The sequence below is a fragment of the Sminthopsis crassicaudata genome, chromosome 2 (genome assembly GCF_048593235.1).
Source record: "Sminthopsis crassicaudata isolate SCR6 chromosome 2, ASM4859323v1, whole genome shotgun sequence".
NCBI lineage: Eukaryota > Metazoa > Chordata > Mammalia > Dasyuromorphia > Dasyuridae > Sminthopsis > Sminthopsis crassicaudata.
The window spans coordinates 206154924-206171700 of NC_133618.1; the positions used below are offsets into that span (position 1 = coordinate 206154924).

The 16777-nt window shown below is 38.7% G+C and overlaps 2 protein-coding genes across 3 annotated transcripts in view; one reads left to right on the forward strand and one right to left on the reverse strand.

The window, feature by feature from the left end:
- Positions 1–5138: 5138 nt before the first annotated feature.
- Positions 5139–7000, reverse strand: LOC141555330 (vacuolar ATPase assembly integral membrane protein VMA21-like). Of its 2 annotated transcripts, none has more exons than XM_074288107.1 (2): positions 6861–7000; positions 5139–6228 (listed from the first exon to the last, which is right to left on the reverse strand). In XM_074288107.1, the coding sequence occupies exon 2, from the start codon at positions 6136–6138 to the stop codon at positions 5845–5847; it is 294 nt and encodes a 97-aa protein (XP_074144208.1). In that variant the 5' UTR covers positions 6139–6228; positions 6861–7000; the 3' UTR covers positions 5139–5844. The 2 variants fall into 2 exon arrangements, with proteins under 2 accessions (XP_074144208.1, XP_074144207.1); XM_074288106.1 differs by lacking the exon at positions 6861–7000 and adding an exon at positions 6463–6682.
- The window catches only part of LOC141552709 (uncharacterized), a 178635-nt gene continuing 168524 nt past the window's right edge, over positions 6667–16777 (forward strand). The window contains exons 1-2 of the mRNA XM_074284734.1: positions 6667–6679; positions 6868–8953. Coding sequence (XP_074140835.1) covers positions 6667–6679; positions 6868–7649 — 795 coding nt within the window. The 3' untranslated portion in view covers positions 7650–8953. The remainder of the gene's footprint in view (positions 6680–6867; positions 8954–16777) is intronic.

The following is a 16777-nucleotide window of genomic DNA, read 5'->3' on the forward strand; positions in this document are numbered from 1 at the left end:
GATCTGACTTCCAGGGAGGAGGGGCAAACATCTGGAGGACTCAACAACAACCCTGGGGGCAAATAGTCAGGGGAGGTGGCTTCAGGAACCTCAGGCCTGTGTATGGAGGTCTCACAGCTGAGTGGGATCTTGGACTGTGGCTATGGCTGAGAAGCAGTAAGGGTGGCAGAGGTTAGGAATGCTTCTGGCTGTGGGCACTTGCAGGAAAATGGAATTCCTGGTTTCAGTTTCTGGGCAGAAGAGAGAAATGAAGTTTGCAGCTGTCAGAGGGTCCAAAAGGCGCAAGAGCATTTTGGGGGCTTCATTATTGGGGACTCTAGCCACATCTTGGTGGGGGATAATAGTGAAGAAGTGCCTGAGATTGGGCCCTTGGACAGAGCTCAGAAAATAACCATAAGAATGGTTGAGGTTTAGGGCATCACTCCCCACACCTAGACACTAGAGCTGATTACAACAAGAAGTTCCTAAAAATGAAACAAAATAATGAAAAAGCAAAGGGGGAAGAAACCAACTATAAACAGCTACTATGGAAATAGAGAAGATCTGGTTTCTTATTCAGAGGAAGATAATGAAGTTTTAAAAACCACTTCTAATTCAAGGAGAACTGTCATAAACCCCAAAAGAATTCTTGGAAGGACTTTGAAAATCAAAGCATAGAGATTCTGAAAAAATTAAAGGGAAAAAAGTCATCAAAGAAAATCAAGGAAATTCTGAGAAGACAGTCAATCAATTAGACAGATCCAAAAACTTATAAGATCCTTGAAAATTAGAATTAAGCAAGGGGAAGGTAATGACATTATATAACAACAAGAAATAATAAAATCAAAGGAATGAAAAAATAGAAGAGATCATGAAATATCTTATTAAAAAACAACTGATCTTAAGAATAGATCAAAAAGAGACAGTATGAGAATTGTTGGATTACTTGTAAATTACAATCAGAAAAAGTCTTGATATATTACAAGAAGTTTAAAAAAAGTGGCCTGAAGTTTTACAACAAGAAAATGAATAAGAAAAAAATCCAACAACAATCCACCAACCACTACCTGAAAAAGATCCCAGGATGAAAACTTACAGGAATATCAGTCAAAACTCCAAGGATAAAAAGAAAATAATTCAAGCAAGAAGAAAAAACAATTTACCACAGAGCTGCAATTGGGGTCACACTGGAGCTAGCAGTTTTTACATTAAAATATCATAGGTCTTGAAACATGATTTCAAAGATTTCAAAGCAAGAGCTGAAATTGCAACCAAAAAAAATTTACCCAGCAAAGTTGAGTATAATCCCAAACAAACAAAAAAAGGGATATTCAATGAAGTAAAAGGGTTTTTAGATATTTGTGAGAAAAAGACTAGAACTCAATGAAAAATTTGACATATAAGATTCAGGAGAAATATCAAGCAAATATTAAAAACCACTTATAAGGGACTCAATTAGGTTGAACTGTTTACTTAGACATGAAAATATTATCAGTACTCTTGAGACTATCCTCATTACTTGAGTTGTTTGAAAAAAAGTCTTGGGCTGAGCTGATTAAAATGAGTTTATTCTAAAAGATAAAACTGGGGAGAGGCAAAAAATGAGCAATTATCTCATACAAATGAATCATGAAAGAAGAATTGATATCGAAGAAGCAAATGGGGACCAAGATATAAAGGGAGATGTCAAAAGAAAATTAGAGCCATTAGAGCATATATTATCTATGAAACTCATGGATAGAACAACTTATGAATAAATAAAAGATAGCTTTATACATTTGTGTAAAATGGATAACTTAGATTATTTTAAATCAAGAAGTTCTTGTATAAATAACAACATTATAAAGACTGGCATTTTTTTTTAAAAATTACCATCTATGATCTAAGGAATGACAGATGAAGCATGCTACTTACCTTGTGGTATTAAGGTGATAAGACAGGATATGACATGTTTTTTGGGAAAAGGCCATGTGGTTACTTGTTTTGCCTGAAAATACGTATTTGTTTTTACAAGTTTCATTTTGTTTTGTTTCAAATGGGTGAGTTGACAAGATAAATGCTTAATTGAATTTTTTAAAGTTCATAAATGTTTTTTGATTTAGTGCAAATTGCTTCTTCTCTCTGGGCACTCATTTAAGAAATACTCAAAAGTATGCTGGAGCCATCTTGCTAGCAAACTCTCAAGAATAGTTAGTTAAATTTTCATTGTATTTATTTACCCCTTGGAAATTTGCAAATGCTAATAAAGCAAAGCTTGATCTACTGTTCTGTTGTCTACAATTTGAAAAATAGAGAAAAAACTGATGGAACAATTTTCTTTCAAACCAAAAAGTTTTATTAAAATGTTTTCCATGAGGCACATAGATTGTGCAAAAGCTCTTTAGTCCTGTTTGCCACTGACCATCTGTAGAGTGCAGAACAGCCATGCAATAGGAGGCTCTGGCAGCTAGATGGCACAGTGAATAGTGCCAGTAACACTCATCTTCCTAAGTTCAAATTTGACCTGGATACTTACTTACTAGCTCTATGACCTTTGACAAGTCACTTAACCCCGTTTGCCTCAGTTTTCTCATTTATAAAATGATCCGGAGAAGGAAATGGAGTCTTGAGAGTTAGATATGACTGAAAACAACTGAACAAGAGGCTCTTCCATTGAAAAAGCAGTTGCACTATATACCAAGATAAGATCAAAATGGGTCCATGATTTAGGCATAAAGAATGAGATCATAAACAGATTAGAGGAACAGAGAATAGTCTACCTCTCAGACCTGTGGAGGAGGAAGGAATTTATGACCAGAGGAGAATTAGAGATCATTATTGATCACAAAATAGAAGATTTTGATTACATCAAACTAAAAAGTTTCTGTACAAACAATACTAATGCAAACAAGATTAGAAGGGAAGTAACAAATTGGGAAAATATTTTTAAAAGTAAAGGTTCTGACAAAGGTCTCATTTCCAAAATAGATAGAGAACTGACCCTGATTTATAGGAAACCAAACCATTCTCCAATTGATAAATGGTCAAGGGATATGAACAGACAATTCTCAGATGATGAAATTGAAACTATTTCCACTCATATGAAAAAGTGTTCCAAATCACTACTGATCAGAGAAATGCAAATTAAGACAACTCTGAGATACCACTACACACCTGTCAGATTGGCTAAGATGACAGGAACAAATAATGATGAATGTTGGAGGGGATGTGGGAAAACTGGGACACTTATACATTGTTGGTGGAGTTGTGAAAGAATCCAGCCATTCTGGAGAGCAATTTGGAACTATGCCCCAAAAGTTGTCAAACTGTGCATACCCTTTGACCCAGCATTGCTGTTATTGGGATTATATCCCAAAGAAATACTAAAGAGTGGAAAGGGACCTGTATGTGCCAAAATGTTTGTGGCAGCTCTTTTTATTGTGGCTAGAAACTGGAAGTTGAACGGATGTCCATCAATTGGAGAATGGTTGGGTAAATTGTGGTATATGAAGGTTATGGAATATTATTGTCCTGTAAGAAATGACCAGCAGGAGGAATACAGAGAGGCTTGGAGAGACTTAAATCAACTGTTGCTGAGTGAAATGAGCAGAACCAGAAGATCACTGTACACTTCAACTACAATACTGTATGAGGATGTATTCTGATGGAAGTGGAAATCTTCAACATAAAGAAGATCCAACTCACTTCCAGTTGATCAATGATGGACAGAAATAACTACACCCAGAGATGGAACACTGGGAAGTGAATGTAAATTGTTAGCACTACTGTCTATCTACCCAGGTTACTTATACCTTCGGAAGCTAATAATTAATGTGCAACAAGAAAAAGGTATTTACACACATATATTGTATCTAGGTTATATTGTAACACATGTAAAATGTATGGGATTACCTGCCATGGGGGGGGGGGGAGGGAGTGGAGAGAGGGAGGGGATAATTTGGAAAAATGAATAAAAAGAAAAAAAAAGAAAAAGCAGTTGCTTGGAAAATAAGATGATTTTGTATTTTTTATACAATTTTCAGGACCTCATTCTAACACTAGTGACTATGGAGGGGTTTGTTTCTATTTACCTACTAGTATGAATACAAATAGGGCAGAATTCATATTAGATGAACCCCTAAGAACTGCAAAGATTTAGATTAATCTCACAGTGGAAACTCATTTTACAAATAGGAAAAAGACACCTAAAAGCAATACCACCCCAATTACCAAGAACAATAGAAGGCTAGAAATTATGTAAAAAAGAAATTTAATAACTTATGTAGGTGATAAGAGCTCCAATTAAGCTAAAACAACTGATGTGAGGACTTCCAGAAGACAACCCTACACCAACCCTTTGCCTAAAAAGCTTTTGCAGGAGGAAGTCTAGGCTCTGCACTTTCACTTAGAAGCTGTCTGCATTGGCAGACCACACTGAAGGGGAAAAAAAGGGGCTGATAAATTCAGAAACTCCTATTTTATTACTTCTCAATCATATAAACTTCAATTCTTTCATTTGGTTTTTATCCTTAATCATGTCTTTTCATTCCCTTAGTCTATTTTTAAGTTATTTTAAATTCCATATAGAAAAACCAAGAACAAAGCAAAATTGAGTAGGTTCTCTTGCCTCCATATCTCAGAATTTTTACTACAAAGAAGCTGATACTGAAAACTGATTTCTAGTAAAAAGATTCATAGTGAGACTGACCTATAATAAAGTGACTTATATAAATATCCACCAGAAAAACTTAGAAATCAGAGGCAGTTTAAATATTCATTTGCTTAAATCAAGAATTTCTCTAAAATCAGGAAATGGCCACAAACACTGGACACTGCTGACTTCATTCAAATGGTTAGAAATAACACTAGACCAAGGTAGGACATCATTTTAAAATCTTCATATCCCCAGCAAAAACCACCCATGATTCCACTGGCACTTCAGAAATAGTTGCTTAACAGAACTTCTCATCCACAAGATAGTGGATTTTCAAAGACTGGTTTCTTGGGGATCTAAAATTACCTCATCCCAGAAAAATAGGATAGTTTTACTTGCTACATGGTGACTATGCAAACTATGGAATCATGCTGAATTAAAACTTGTTATTTCTCTTTCAACAGTCAATTCACTAGAGAAATAGGACCTCACTTTAACATATATACTCTTCAAAAAATCAAAAATGTTTCAATATGAATGCATGGGATTTATTCATTTTTGCTTAAACATTCAGAAAAACTTAGCACTGTTGAATAAATCTTAATGTGCAACATTTCCGGGAAAGATTTATTTCAGTGTCTAAAACCTGAGCACATTTTCATGTATCTACGTGAAATGAAAACAAAAAAACAGTCTAATGACCTGAGCAGTTTTTACTCATTTCCAGTATAAAGTGCAGTTTAATTTGCTAGTTAAGACCCGCATGTATCCTGAACAATTTTGCATGTAATACAGCAAAACATTGAGAAATCTATTTTTGTTTTAAAAGATTAATTTCAGTTTCTAAATCCTAAGCACTTATCTACATGAAAAGAAAATCAAAAGACAATCTATTGGCCTAAACAGTTTTTACATTTACATTTCCAGTGTAGAATGCAGTTTAATAGGCTTGATAACACCTGCAGGTATCATGGAAAATTTTACATATAATATAATTTTACATATAATACAACAAAACAACAAAATATTTTTTCTTCTTGAAAAGGTGGAATTTTTTGCCCATTAATTCCAACTAGCTGACTTTCTAAAGGTTTTTGAACCAGCACGAGTGACTGAGGAGCATGAGTCCTCAGTTGGAGAGCTTCCGCGTCTTCCTCAATCATAGCCTAACCCTAAATGCTCCCTGCACCCGTTTCCTTATTCTAACTATTATGGAGCCGGGCGCCGCTGCATCAGTCCTGTTTGCCTTCCCGCCACTGGCGGGAGCCTTCATTCCAGGCAAAGTACACGAAGAGGGCAAGTATCAGGTGGACAGACACGACGGCAACGATAGCTGCGTAGAAGTAGCTGTCTCTGTTGGACATTCCCAAAGTACCTTCGAACACGTAAGACTTGGACGAGAAATACAACCCAATGGGCAAGGTGATCATCAGAGCCGAGAAAACCAGGAGAGTCTTCAGGGTGGAAGTGAAAGAGCCCTCGTACCTCCGCTCGCTCAGCATGGCCTCCTTCTCCAGCTGTTCCATCCAGGTCTTTGAGGAAGGGCGCGAGGGGCTGTCAGTGACCGTGACTGAGACGGCCCACGCTCTGGCCGGTTCCCTCAGGGTCCACGAAGGCTAGGGATTAATGAGATTTTGAGGGTCAACCTATAGGTTCCCCCCCAAGCCCTGCCCCCAGTTAAAAGCCGGCCTCCGGACAGGGCCAGAAGGAAAATTAACAAGATTCCTCCCGGCCCACCCTTACCCCCACAGTGCCTCCCTGAGCTGCCTCACCCCTTAGACACCAAGACGCAACCACCGGGGGCGACCACCCCGACTGAGGAAGGCACGAGCCCCAGCTCGGCTACTTACACAGGGAGAGGCCGCTTCCTCTCCGTACCTCGGTTTCTTTTTCTGTAAAAATGAGAAGGTTGGGCCGGCCGGCTCCGGGGAGGCCTCTCCCAGCTCTGAATCAGGCGGCCACCGCCCTGATCCATAAAGAAAGGCAGTGCCCATTCTCCTAATTCGCCACTAGTATCTTCACCCCTTCATCACCTCTCTTTGCCGCTAGTCGCCATGGCAACCAAAGGCCTACTCACCCCCCCTCCCCCACCCTGAGCCAAGCCGCCGAGTCACGGCTCCAACCCAACTGAGGCTGGCACGTGGCTGCGGAGCTGGGCGCGGGAAAGCGAAGGTTCGTACAGAGTTGCGAACAGGCCAACTGAGGAAAGAAAAGAGGAACGGGGGGGACATGAAAAGTGGGTACTCACCTCACAGCCACCGGACTAGGAAGTGAAGTGTGGAGGCTCCTGGGTAGAACTCTTTTCGGGAGCAGAAAACCGGCTTTCTCCAGCAGAGGCAGCCACTCCCACTTCGCTTTTTTAAATTTCCCTTCCTTCCTTTCCCCGCTCGGCCGGGATTCCGTCACCAGTCCCACCCCGCAGGGACAGAACGCCTCTACTAGCCCCGCCCCGCGCGCTCCCCGGCTCCAAAGGAAGCCTCGAAACCTCCAGAGGTCGGGCCCGCACCGGAAGTTAGGTTGGGAGTGCTTCGGCGCGGGGCCGGCGACGCCGGAAGTGGTGCTGGTCGTCCTGCGGCAGGCGTGTCCGGGGTGCGTCTCCCGGTGTAGTGGCTTTGTCATGGCGCAGGCGACCTGTCGGCTCCCCACTTTCCTCATCCTTTCTCCTAACCCCAGAGATTATGGTCGAGGAGAGCTACAGATTGCTGATTCCGCCGCTGTAAGGAACCCGGGAAGGGAGAGCTGCGCGCCGCAGAGGCCAGGTTGGGAGGCCGCTGAAGCCCGCAGGGGCGGCCTCTGGCTGCGGGATTCAGCCGGGCTCCTACCGCTGGCGTCTGTGCGCTCAAGCTGTATTCCTTTAAATGTGTCTCCCCACCCCTATTTACTGCTACTCTCGGCGCCTTCTTCTGGAGTCCTTTCCTGGCCCCCTTCTTTCCTCCCCCTGGAGTCAGTGACCTTCCCTTCCCGCCCGCGCCCCTGTTTTGCATCGCTCCGGTGCACCGAGATCACTGGGTGGTTGTCGCCTCAGTCTCCTCTCTGAGGGCATATCTAATCTACTGTTCCGGTAGGTGGGAGAAACCCTTAACGTGCCTGTGATCTTCGAATAAAGGAAATGTCGGCCAAAGACTTCTCTAGAGTCTCCCTCACTCAGACAAGTTGGCTGACCTTTAATTCCCTTCTTAAAGCAAATATGTTCTAATTGCCCATCGCACAGGGTTGGCCTCTTAGGACTTGATTCTTTTGGAAAATCCGGAGAAAGAATTTACATGGAAAGAACTTACGTAAATATGCAAACAGTTATCACCTCACGCGTCCTTAAGTTTCTGGTAGGCATAGTTATATTACACTGAGCGGGTGACCGGAGCTCCAACGAGGGAAGCACAAGGAATGTTATTTGTGTGGCTTGGTGCTAGCCTTTGCCTTTATCCATAGGGAAATTGCAGTGTTGTTAGGAGAGATACAATACAAAACTAATGCTAGGTAAAATATGGTATGGAAGGGGGAAATGCCCGAAGTGCCAGAAGAAATTGTAGGTGAAATCCCATCTTGTTGGAAGGAGAAAAGCAGAAAGGAAAGTAAGGCAGCGATATAGCTAAAGTCAGGAAGACCTCAATTCAGAGGTAACATCAGACAGCTATGGGATTCCGGGCGTTTCACTTAACTTCTTATTTTCTCCTCTGTAAAATATGGATAATAATGCCAACTACTTCACAGTGTTAATGAAAATAAAGTTAGATCATGTTTGTAAAGTGTTTTGCAAACTCTGGGCATATGTACATGCCAGATATTAGTGGCACCTGCAGTAGCCTTGAAGAAAAATCAGCAATGGGAGTTTATTTCATACCTAGAGGTAAAATATGAAGCAGGAAAATGTAGGGAGAATAGGGAATTATAGAGGGAACTGAGGATGAATTATGGCTGGAAAAGTAAGTGGATCCAGTGTTTGAGGGGAAGGGGGCATTATACATTTACTCTGCAGTTCATAGAGATCACTTTTTTTAAAAGGGGAAAGAGGAAAAAACTGGGACAGTAGATGCTGGAACTCTGTCTTTCCAGAAATCAGCAGGAGTCAGGATCACTAAACGTCTTTATTCTAGATCTTTACCTTCGCCTCCAACGCCAGGTCACGAGTGCAAGTGAGCAAGTGAGCATGAGTTCCACCACCTAAGTTTCTCTTGCTCCTCCCACACAAGTCACTTCCCTCTCTTTGTCTCACCAATCAAGTCAGCACAGAACAGCTGGGGAGGGTCAACCTTAAACAAGTTAATAGGGAACCGTCCAATTGGCAATTAGTCTCACATGCTTCATCATCCAAGTGCATTGCTCAGTTCTAGCCCTTTACAAGTAGACTCAGATCTCTCCCAGAATCTTGGGACCACTATCTCATTGAATGTTGACTGCTGTTCTTAGAAGAAATTTTTTTTTTTAATTTTTATTTTATTTTATAATTATAACAATTTTTTTTGACAGTACATATGCATGGGTAATTTTTTACAACATTATCCCTTGCACTTATTCTATTCAGATTTTTTCCCTTCCTCCCCCAACCCCCTCCCCCAGATGGCAAGCAGTCTTATATATGTTAAATATATACAGTATATTCTAGATACAATATATGTGTGTAGAACCGAATTTTTTTTGTTGCACAGGAAGAATTGGATTCAGAAGGTAAAAATAACAGTTTACATTCATTTCCCAGTGTTCCTTTTCTGGATGTAGCTGGTTCTGTCTATCATTAATCAATTGGAATTGGATTAGCTCTTCTCTATGTTGAAGAAATCCACTTCCATCAGCATACATCCTCGTATAGTATCATTGTTGAAGTGTATAATGATCTTCTGGTTCTGCTCGTTTCACTCAGCATCAGTTGATGTAAGTCTCTCCAAGCCTCTCTGTATTTCTCCTGTTGGTCATTTCTTATAGAACAATAATATTCCATAACATTCATATACCATAGTTTACCCAACCATTCTCCAATTGATGGACATCCATTCATCTTCCAGCTTCTAGCCACTATGAAAAGGGCTGCCACAAACATTTTGGCACATACAGGTCCCTTTCCCTTCTTTAGTAGTTCCTTGGGGTATAAGCCCAGTAGTAGTATGGCTGGGTCAAAGGGTATGCACATTTTGATAACTTTTTGGGCATAATTCCAGATTGCTCTCCAGAATGGTTGGATTCTTTCACAACTCCACCAACAATGCATCAGTGTCCCAGTTTTCCCACAGCCCCTCCAACATTCATCGTTATTTGTTCCTGTCATCTTAGCCAATCTGACAGGTGTGTAATGATACCTCAGAGCTGTCTTAATTTGCATTTCTCTGATCAGTAGTGATTTGGAACACTCTTTCATATGAGTGGAAATAGTTTTAATTTCATCATCTGAAAATTGTCTGTCATATCCTTTGACCATTTATCAATTGGAGAATGGCTTGATTTCTTATAAATTAAAGTCAATTCTCTGTATATTTTGGAGATGAGGCCTTTATCAGAACCTTTAACTGTAAAAATTTTTTCCCAATTTGTTACTTCCCTTCTAATCTTGTTTGCATTAGTTTTGTTTGTGCAGAAACTTTTTAATTTGGTGTAATCAAAATGTTCTATTTTGTGATCAATAATGTTCTCTAGTTCTCCCTGGGACCCGAACTCCTTCCTCCTCCACAAGTCTGAGAGGTAAACCATCCCATGTTCCTCCAATTTATTTATGATTTCGTTCTTTATGCCTAAATCTTGGACCCATTTTGATCTAATCTTAGTATGTGGTGTTAAATGTGGGTCCATGCCTAGTTTCTGCCATACTAATTTCCAGTTTTCCCAGCAGTTTTTGTCAAATAATGAATTCTTATCCCAAAATTTGGGATCTTTGGGTTTGTCAAAGATTAGATTGCTATTTTTATTCACTATCTTGCCCTGTGAACCTAACCTATGCCACTGATCAACTAGTCTATTTCTTAGCCAATACCAAATGGTTTTGGTGACTGTTGCTTTATAATATAGCTTTAAATCAGGTACACTTAGACCACCTTCCTCTGACTTTTTTTCATTAGTTCCCTTGCAATTCTCGACCTTTTATTCTTCCATATGAATTTTGTTGTTATTTTTTCTAGGTCATTAAAATAGTTTCTTAGGAGTCTGATTGGTATAGCGCTAAATAGATAGATTAGTTTGGGGAGTATTGTCATCTTTATTGTATTCGCTCGGCCTATCCAAGAACACTGAATGTCTTTCCAATTATTTAAATCTGACTTTATTTTTGTGGCAAGTGTTTTGTAATTTTGCTCATATAATTCCTGACTCTCCTTTGGTAGATATATTCCCAAATATTTTATACTATCGACTGTTATTCTGAATGGAATTTCTCTTTGTATCTCTTGTTGTTGGATTGTGTTGGTAATGTATAAAAATCCTGAGGATTTATGTGGATTTATTTTGTATCCTGCGACTTTGCTAAAATTCTGAATTATTTCTAATAGCTTTTTAGCAGAGTCTTTGGGGTTCTCTAAGTGACAATTTGATTTCTTCATTTCCTACTCTAATTCCTTGGATCTCTTTCTCGGCTCTTATTGCCAAGGCTAGAGTTTCTAGTACTATATTGAATAGTAATGGTGATAGTGGGCAACCTTGTTTCACTCCTGATCTTACAGGGAAAGGTTCTAGTTTATCACCATTACATATGATGTTTACTGAAGGTTTTAAATATATGCTCCTTATTATTTTAAGGAATAGTCCATTTATTCCTATACTCTCAAGCGTTTTTAGTAGGAATGGATGTTGGATTTTATCAAATGCCTTTTCTGCATCTATTGAGATGATCATATGGTTTTTATTAATTTGATTATTAATATGGTCAATTATACTAATAGTTTTCCTAATATTAAACCAGCCCTGCATTCCTGGTATAAATCCCACTTGGTCATAGTGTATTATCCTGGGGATGATTTTCTGAAGTCTATTTGCTAATATCTTATTTAAGATTTTAGCATCAATATTCATTAAGGAGATTGGTCTATAGTTTTCTTTCTCAGTTTTCGATCTACCTGGTTTAGGTATCAGTACCATGTCTGTGTCATAGAAGGAATTTGGTAGGACTCCTTCAATCCCTATTTTTTCAAATAGTTTACATAGCATTGGAGTTAGTTGTTCTTTAAATGTTTGGTAGAATTCACCTGTAAATCCATCTGGTCCTGGGGACTTTTTCTTAGGAAGTTGGTTAATACCTTGTTCTATTTCTTTTTCTGAGATGGGACTATTTAGACTACTTACTTCTTCCTCTGTTAATCTGGGCAAGCTATATTTTTGAAGGTATTCTTCCATTTCATTTAAGTTATCGAATATATCGGCATAAAGTTGAGCAAAGTAGCTCCTAACTATTGTTCTAATTTCCTCTTCATTAGTGGTGAGTTCACCCTTTTCATTTTCAAGGCTATCAATTTGCTTTTTCTCTTTCCTTTTTTTAATCAGGTTTACTAAGGGTTTGTCTATTTTGTTGGTTTTTTCATAAAACCAACTCTTAGTTTTATTAATTAATTCAATAGTTTTTTTACTTTCAATTTTATTAATCTCACCTTTTATTTTTTGAATTTCAAGTTTTGTGTTTGTCTGGGGGTTTTTAATTTGTTCCTTTTCTAGCAATTTTAGTTGTAAGCCCAATTCGTTGGCTCTCTCTTTCTCTATTTTATGCAAGTAGGCCTGTAGAGATATACAACTTCCCCTTATTACTGCTTTGGCTGTATCCCACACATTTTGGTATGATGTCTCATTATTGTCATTTTCTTGGGTGAAGTTATTAATTATGTCTATGATTTGCTGTTTTACCCAATCATTCTTTAGTATAAGATTATTTAGTTTCCAATTATTTTTTGGTCTATTTTCCCCTGGCTTTTTATTAAATGTTATTTTGATTGAATTATGGTCTGAAAAGGATGCATTTACTATTTCTGCCTTACTGCATTTGATTTTGAGGTTTTTATGCCCTAGTATATGATCAATTTTTGTATAGGTTCCATGAACTGCTGAGAAGAAAGTATATTCCTTTCTGTCTCCATTTAGCTTTCGCCAAAGATCTATCATATCAAACTTTTCTAGTATTCTATTTACCTCTTTGACTTCTTTCTTATTTATTTTGTGGTTTGATTTATCTAATTCTGAGAGTGCAAGGTTGAGATCTCCCACTATTATAGTTTTGCTATCTATTTCCTCTTGCAGCTCTCTTAAGTTCTCTTTTAAGAATTTAGATGCTGCACCACTTGGTGCATACATGTTTAATATTGATACTGCTTCACTATTGATGCTGCCCTTTAGCAGGATATAATGCCCTTCCTTATCTCTTTTAATTAGATCAATTTTTGTTTTTGCTTGATCTGAGATGAGGATGGCTACCCCTGCTTTTTTGGTTTTGCCTGAAGCATAATAGATTCTGCTCCACCCTTTTACTTTTAGTTTGAATGTCTCACCCTGTTTCAGGTGTGTTTCCTGTAAACAACATATAGTAGGATTCTGACTTTTAATCCAGTCTGCTAACTGCTTCCTCTTTATGAGGCAGTTTGCCCCATTCACATTTATGGTTAGAAGGACTAATTCTATATTGCTTGCCATCCTATTAACCCCTGCTTATGCTTTTCCCCTTTCCTTCCCTTTTACCCTCCTATCCAGTATTAAACTGGTGAATTCCACTTGCTTTTCACAGCCCTCCCTTTTTAGGATCCCTCCCCCACCTTAAAGATCCTCCCCTTATTTTACCCCTTTTCCTCGAAATTACTGTATTCCCTTCCTCTTAGCTTACTCCTTCCCTTTCACTTTTCAATGAAGTGGAAGAAGTTTCACCATAAATCGAATATGTCTATTGATACACGCTATGTTCATCTCCCTCCTTTCTTTCTCTCAGATATAATAGGTTACCTTTGCCTCTTCATGAGATGTAGTACCACCACTTTATACTTTTTTATGATATAATCTCCTTTCCACCTCTAGTTTCTAAGACAAATTGTACATATGTTCTTTACATATTTTTTTGACAGAAGTATAGTTCTCAAGATTTCTTTTTACCTTTTTTAGAAGTCTCTTGAGTTCTGTATTTGAAGATCAAACCTTTTATGTAGGTCTGGTTTTTTCATCAAAAATAGATGGAATTCATTTATTTCGTTAAATGTCCATCTTCTTCCCTGGAAAACGATGCTCATTCTTGCTGGGTAAGTTATTCTTGGCTGCATACCAAGTTCCTTAGCCTTTCGGAATATCATGTTCCAGGCCCTGCGTTCTTTTAATGTGGACGCTGCTAGATCCTTGGTTATCCTTATTGTGGATCCTCCATATCTGAATTGTTTTTTTCTAGCAGCTTCCAATATCTTTTCCTTTGTCTGATGGTTCTTGAACTTGGCCACTATATTTCTTGGCGTTTTGATTTTAGGGTCCCTTTCAGTAGGTGATCGATGAATTTTTTCAATGTCTATTTTACCCTCTGTTTCCAGAATGTCTGGGCAGTTCTCTTTGATAATTTCCTCAAAAATAGTGTCCAAGCTCTTTTTTTCCTCACATTTTTCAGGGAGTCCGATTATTCTCAAATTGTCTCTCCTGGATCTGTTTTCCAGGTCTGTTGTCTTTCTGGTAAGGTACTTGACATTCTTTTCAATTGTTTCATTTCTCTGGTTTTGCTTGACTACCTCTTGGTTTCTCCTTGAGTCATTCATTTCTACTTGTTCCAGTCTAATTTTCAATGATGTATTTTCTTCACCCACTTTTTTTATATCTCTTTGTAATTGTCCAATTGCGTTTTTATCTTCTATGGAATTTTTTTCCATTTTATCCATTTTATTTTTTAGAGAGCTGATTTCTTTTTCCAGCTCACTAATCCTGTTTTCCTTGGAGTTGTTTACCTTGTCCAGCTCACTAATCTTGTTTCTCAATGATTTCATTTCTTTATCCACTCTTTCTTTGAATGCATGGGATGACTTCTCCAGGCTCTCTTGCCAAGCTTCCCTTTCCTTTTCCCATTTCTCTTCCAGCTCTCTTGTGAGAGCCTTTTTGATTTCCTCTATGAGGTTCTTTTGTATTGAGGAACAGCTTATATCCCTCCCAGGGGATACATCTGGGGACAGTCTGTTCCTAGTCTCCTCAGTATTTGAAGTCTGCTCCCTCTCCACACAGAAGCTGTCAATGGTTAGAGCCCTTTTGAATTTTTTGTTCATTTTGTCAGAGTAGGAATCAAAGAAAACAAACTGACAAGAGAAACAATTGGTCTGTTTTGCGGGGGATGGGGCTGGATGCTATTAATGGGCTTCCTCTACAGACTGGGGGTAGGGCAGCAGAGAGCCATTAACAGAACAGCAATGACTGTATTGAGTCTGCTGCTCTGAGGCTCCCGAGAACGCACGGAGTCAGTCCAGGTGGGGGTTGGGGGTGGTCGGGCTCTGAGAGACGCTGGCTTTCTGAGGTTTTAATCTTTACCTCCGGTGTTTACACCCTCTCCACTGCTCCTGGCTTGCTGCCAAGACCGAGCATCCACACTGGGGCAAAAGCCCTTTCACAGAAACGGCAGAGATCACACCCCTCCCCCTCCGGTCTGAGCTGTGTGAGCTGTCTGTCTTGCTCTGGCTGCCTGCCCTCAGTCTGCGCCCAGTCTGATTGACCCTCCCCAGAGCAAACACAGACCTTTTCTGGCGACTTTCAAGGATGTCTTCTCTTGGTGATTATTTGTGGATTTCTTTCTGGGTCAAGCATTAAGTCAGAGGCTTGTCATGAAGTAAGTTCTGAGAGAAAACGAGGAGCTCAAGCAGCTGTCTGCCTCCATGCCGCCATCTTGGCCGGAAGTCCTTAGGACAAATTTTATATCTCTAAATGGCCACATGAATAAAATAGAGAAAGATCAATGAATTGGACATGCAACTAAAAAAGCTAGAAAAAGAACAAATTAAACCCCCCATAATTAAATACCAAATTAGAAATTCTGAAACTCAAAGGAGAGATTAATAAATTGAAACTAAGAAAACTATTGAAGTAATAAGCTCAAAAGTTGGTTTTATGAAAAAAAAAGTCAAAATAGATAAACTTTGGCTAATTTGGTTAGAAAAAGGAAAAACAAATCACCATCAAAAATGAAAAGGGTGAACTTATTACCAATGAAAAAGAAATTAAAATAAGAGCTATTTTGCCCAACTGCAAGGCAGCAAGTTTAACAATCTAACCAAAATGGATGTATATTTACATAAACATAAATTGTCCAGATTAAAAGAAGAGAAATAAAAAGTAGTCCCATTTTGGAAAAAGAAATTGAACAAGCCAACTCTCTTAAGAAATTATCTCCAGGTCCACATGGATTCACAAGTGAATTTTACCAAACATTTGAAGAACAATTCCAATAGACCAATTTCTTAATGAATATTGATGCAAATTTTTGAAATAAAACATTAGCAAGAAGATTACAATTTATCAGCAGAATAGTACACTTATGACCAAATGAGATTTACATCAGGAATGCAGAGCTGGTTCAATATCAGGAAAACTATTACCACAATCGGCCACATCAATAACAAAATCAACAAAAATCATATAATCTCAATAGATTTAGAAAAAGCATTTGACAAAATATAGCACCCATTCCTTTTAAATACACTCGAGCATAGGGGATAAAAGAAGATTTTCTTAAAATAATTAGTATGGGGGCAGCTAGGTGGCTCAGTGGATAGAGCACCAGCCTGGAGTTCAAATCTGGTGTCAGACACTTAACACTTCCTAGCTGTGTGACCCTGGGCAAGTCACTTAATCCCAGCCTCAGGAAAAAAAAAATAATTAGTATCTTTCTAAAACCAATAGTAAGCATTATTTGTAATGAAGAGAAACTGGATGCATTCCCAGTAAGGTAATGGGTGATACAGGAATGCCCATTATCACCACTACAACATTGTATTAGAAATGTTGGCTTTAGTAATAAGAAAAGAAAAAAAAAATTAAAGGAATTAAAATAGGCAGTGAGGAAATAAAAACTATCACTTTTTGTAGATAATATGATAATATACTTAGAGAATCCTAGAAAATCATCCAAAAATCTGAATGTTAGCTGCTTCTAAATCCATACATTCAGAAGCCGGGGCTTACTTCAGATGATCCAGGTTTAAATAGTACAACAAAGTTTTTTTCATTGTTTCTATAATTGCATTTTACATTAAATCAGCT

Coding starts and splice junctions, on each gene's coding strand:
- LOC141555330 (XM_074288106.1), bottom strand. CDS start 6,606: ATGGGCACTGCCTTTCTTTATGGATCAGGGCGGTGGCCGCCTGATTCA. Junction 6,229..6,462: donor AGGAAGCGGCCTCTCCCTGT/GTAAGTAGCCGA, acceptor ATTAATCCCTAG/CCTTCGTGGACCCTGAGGGA.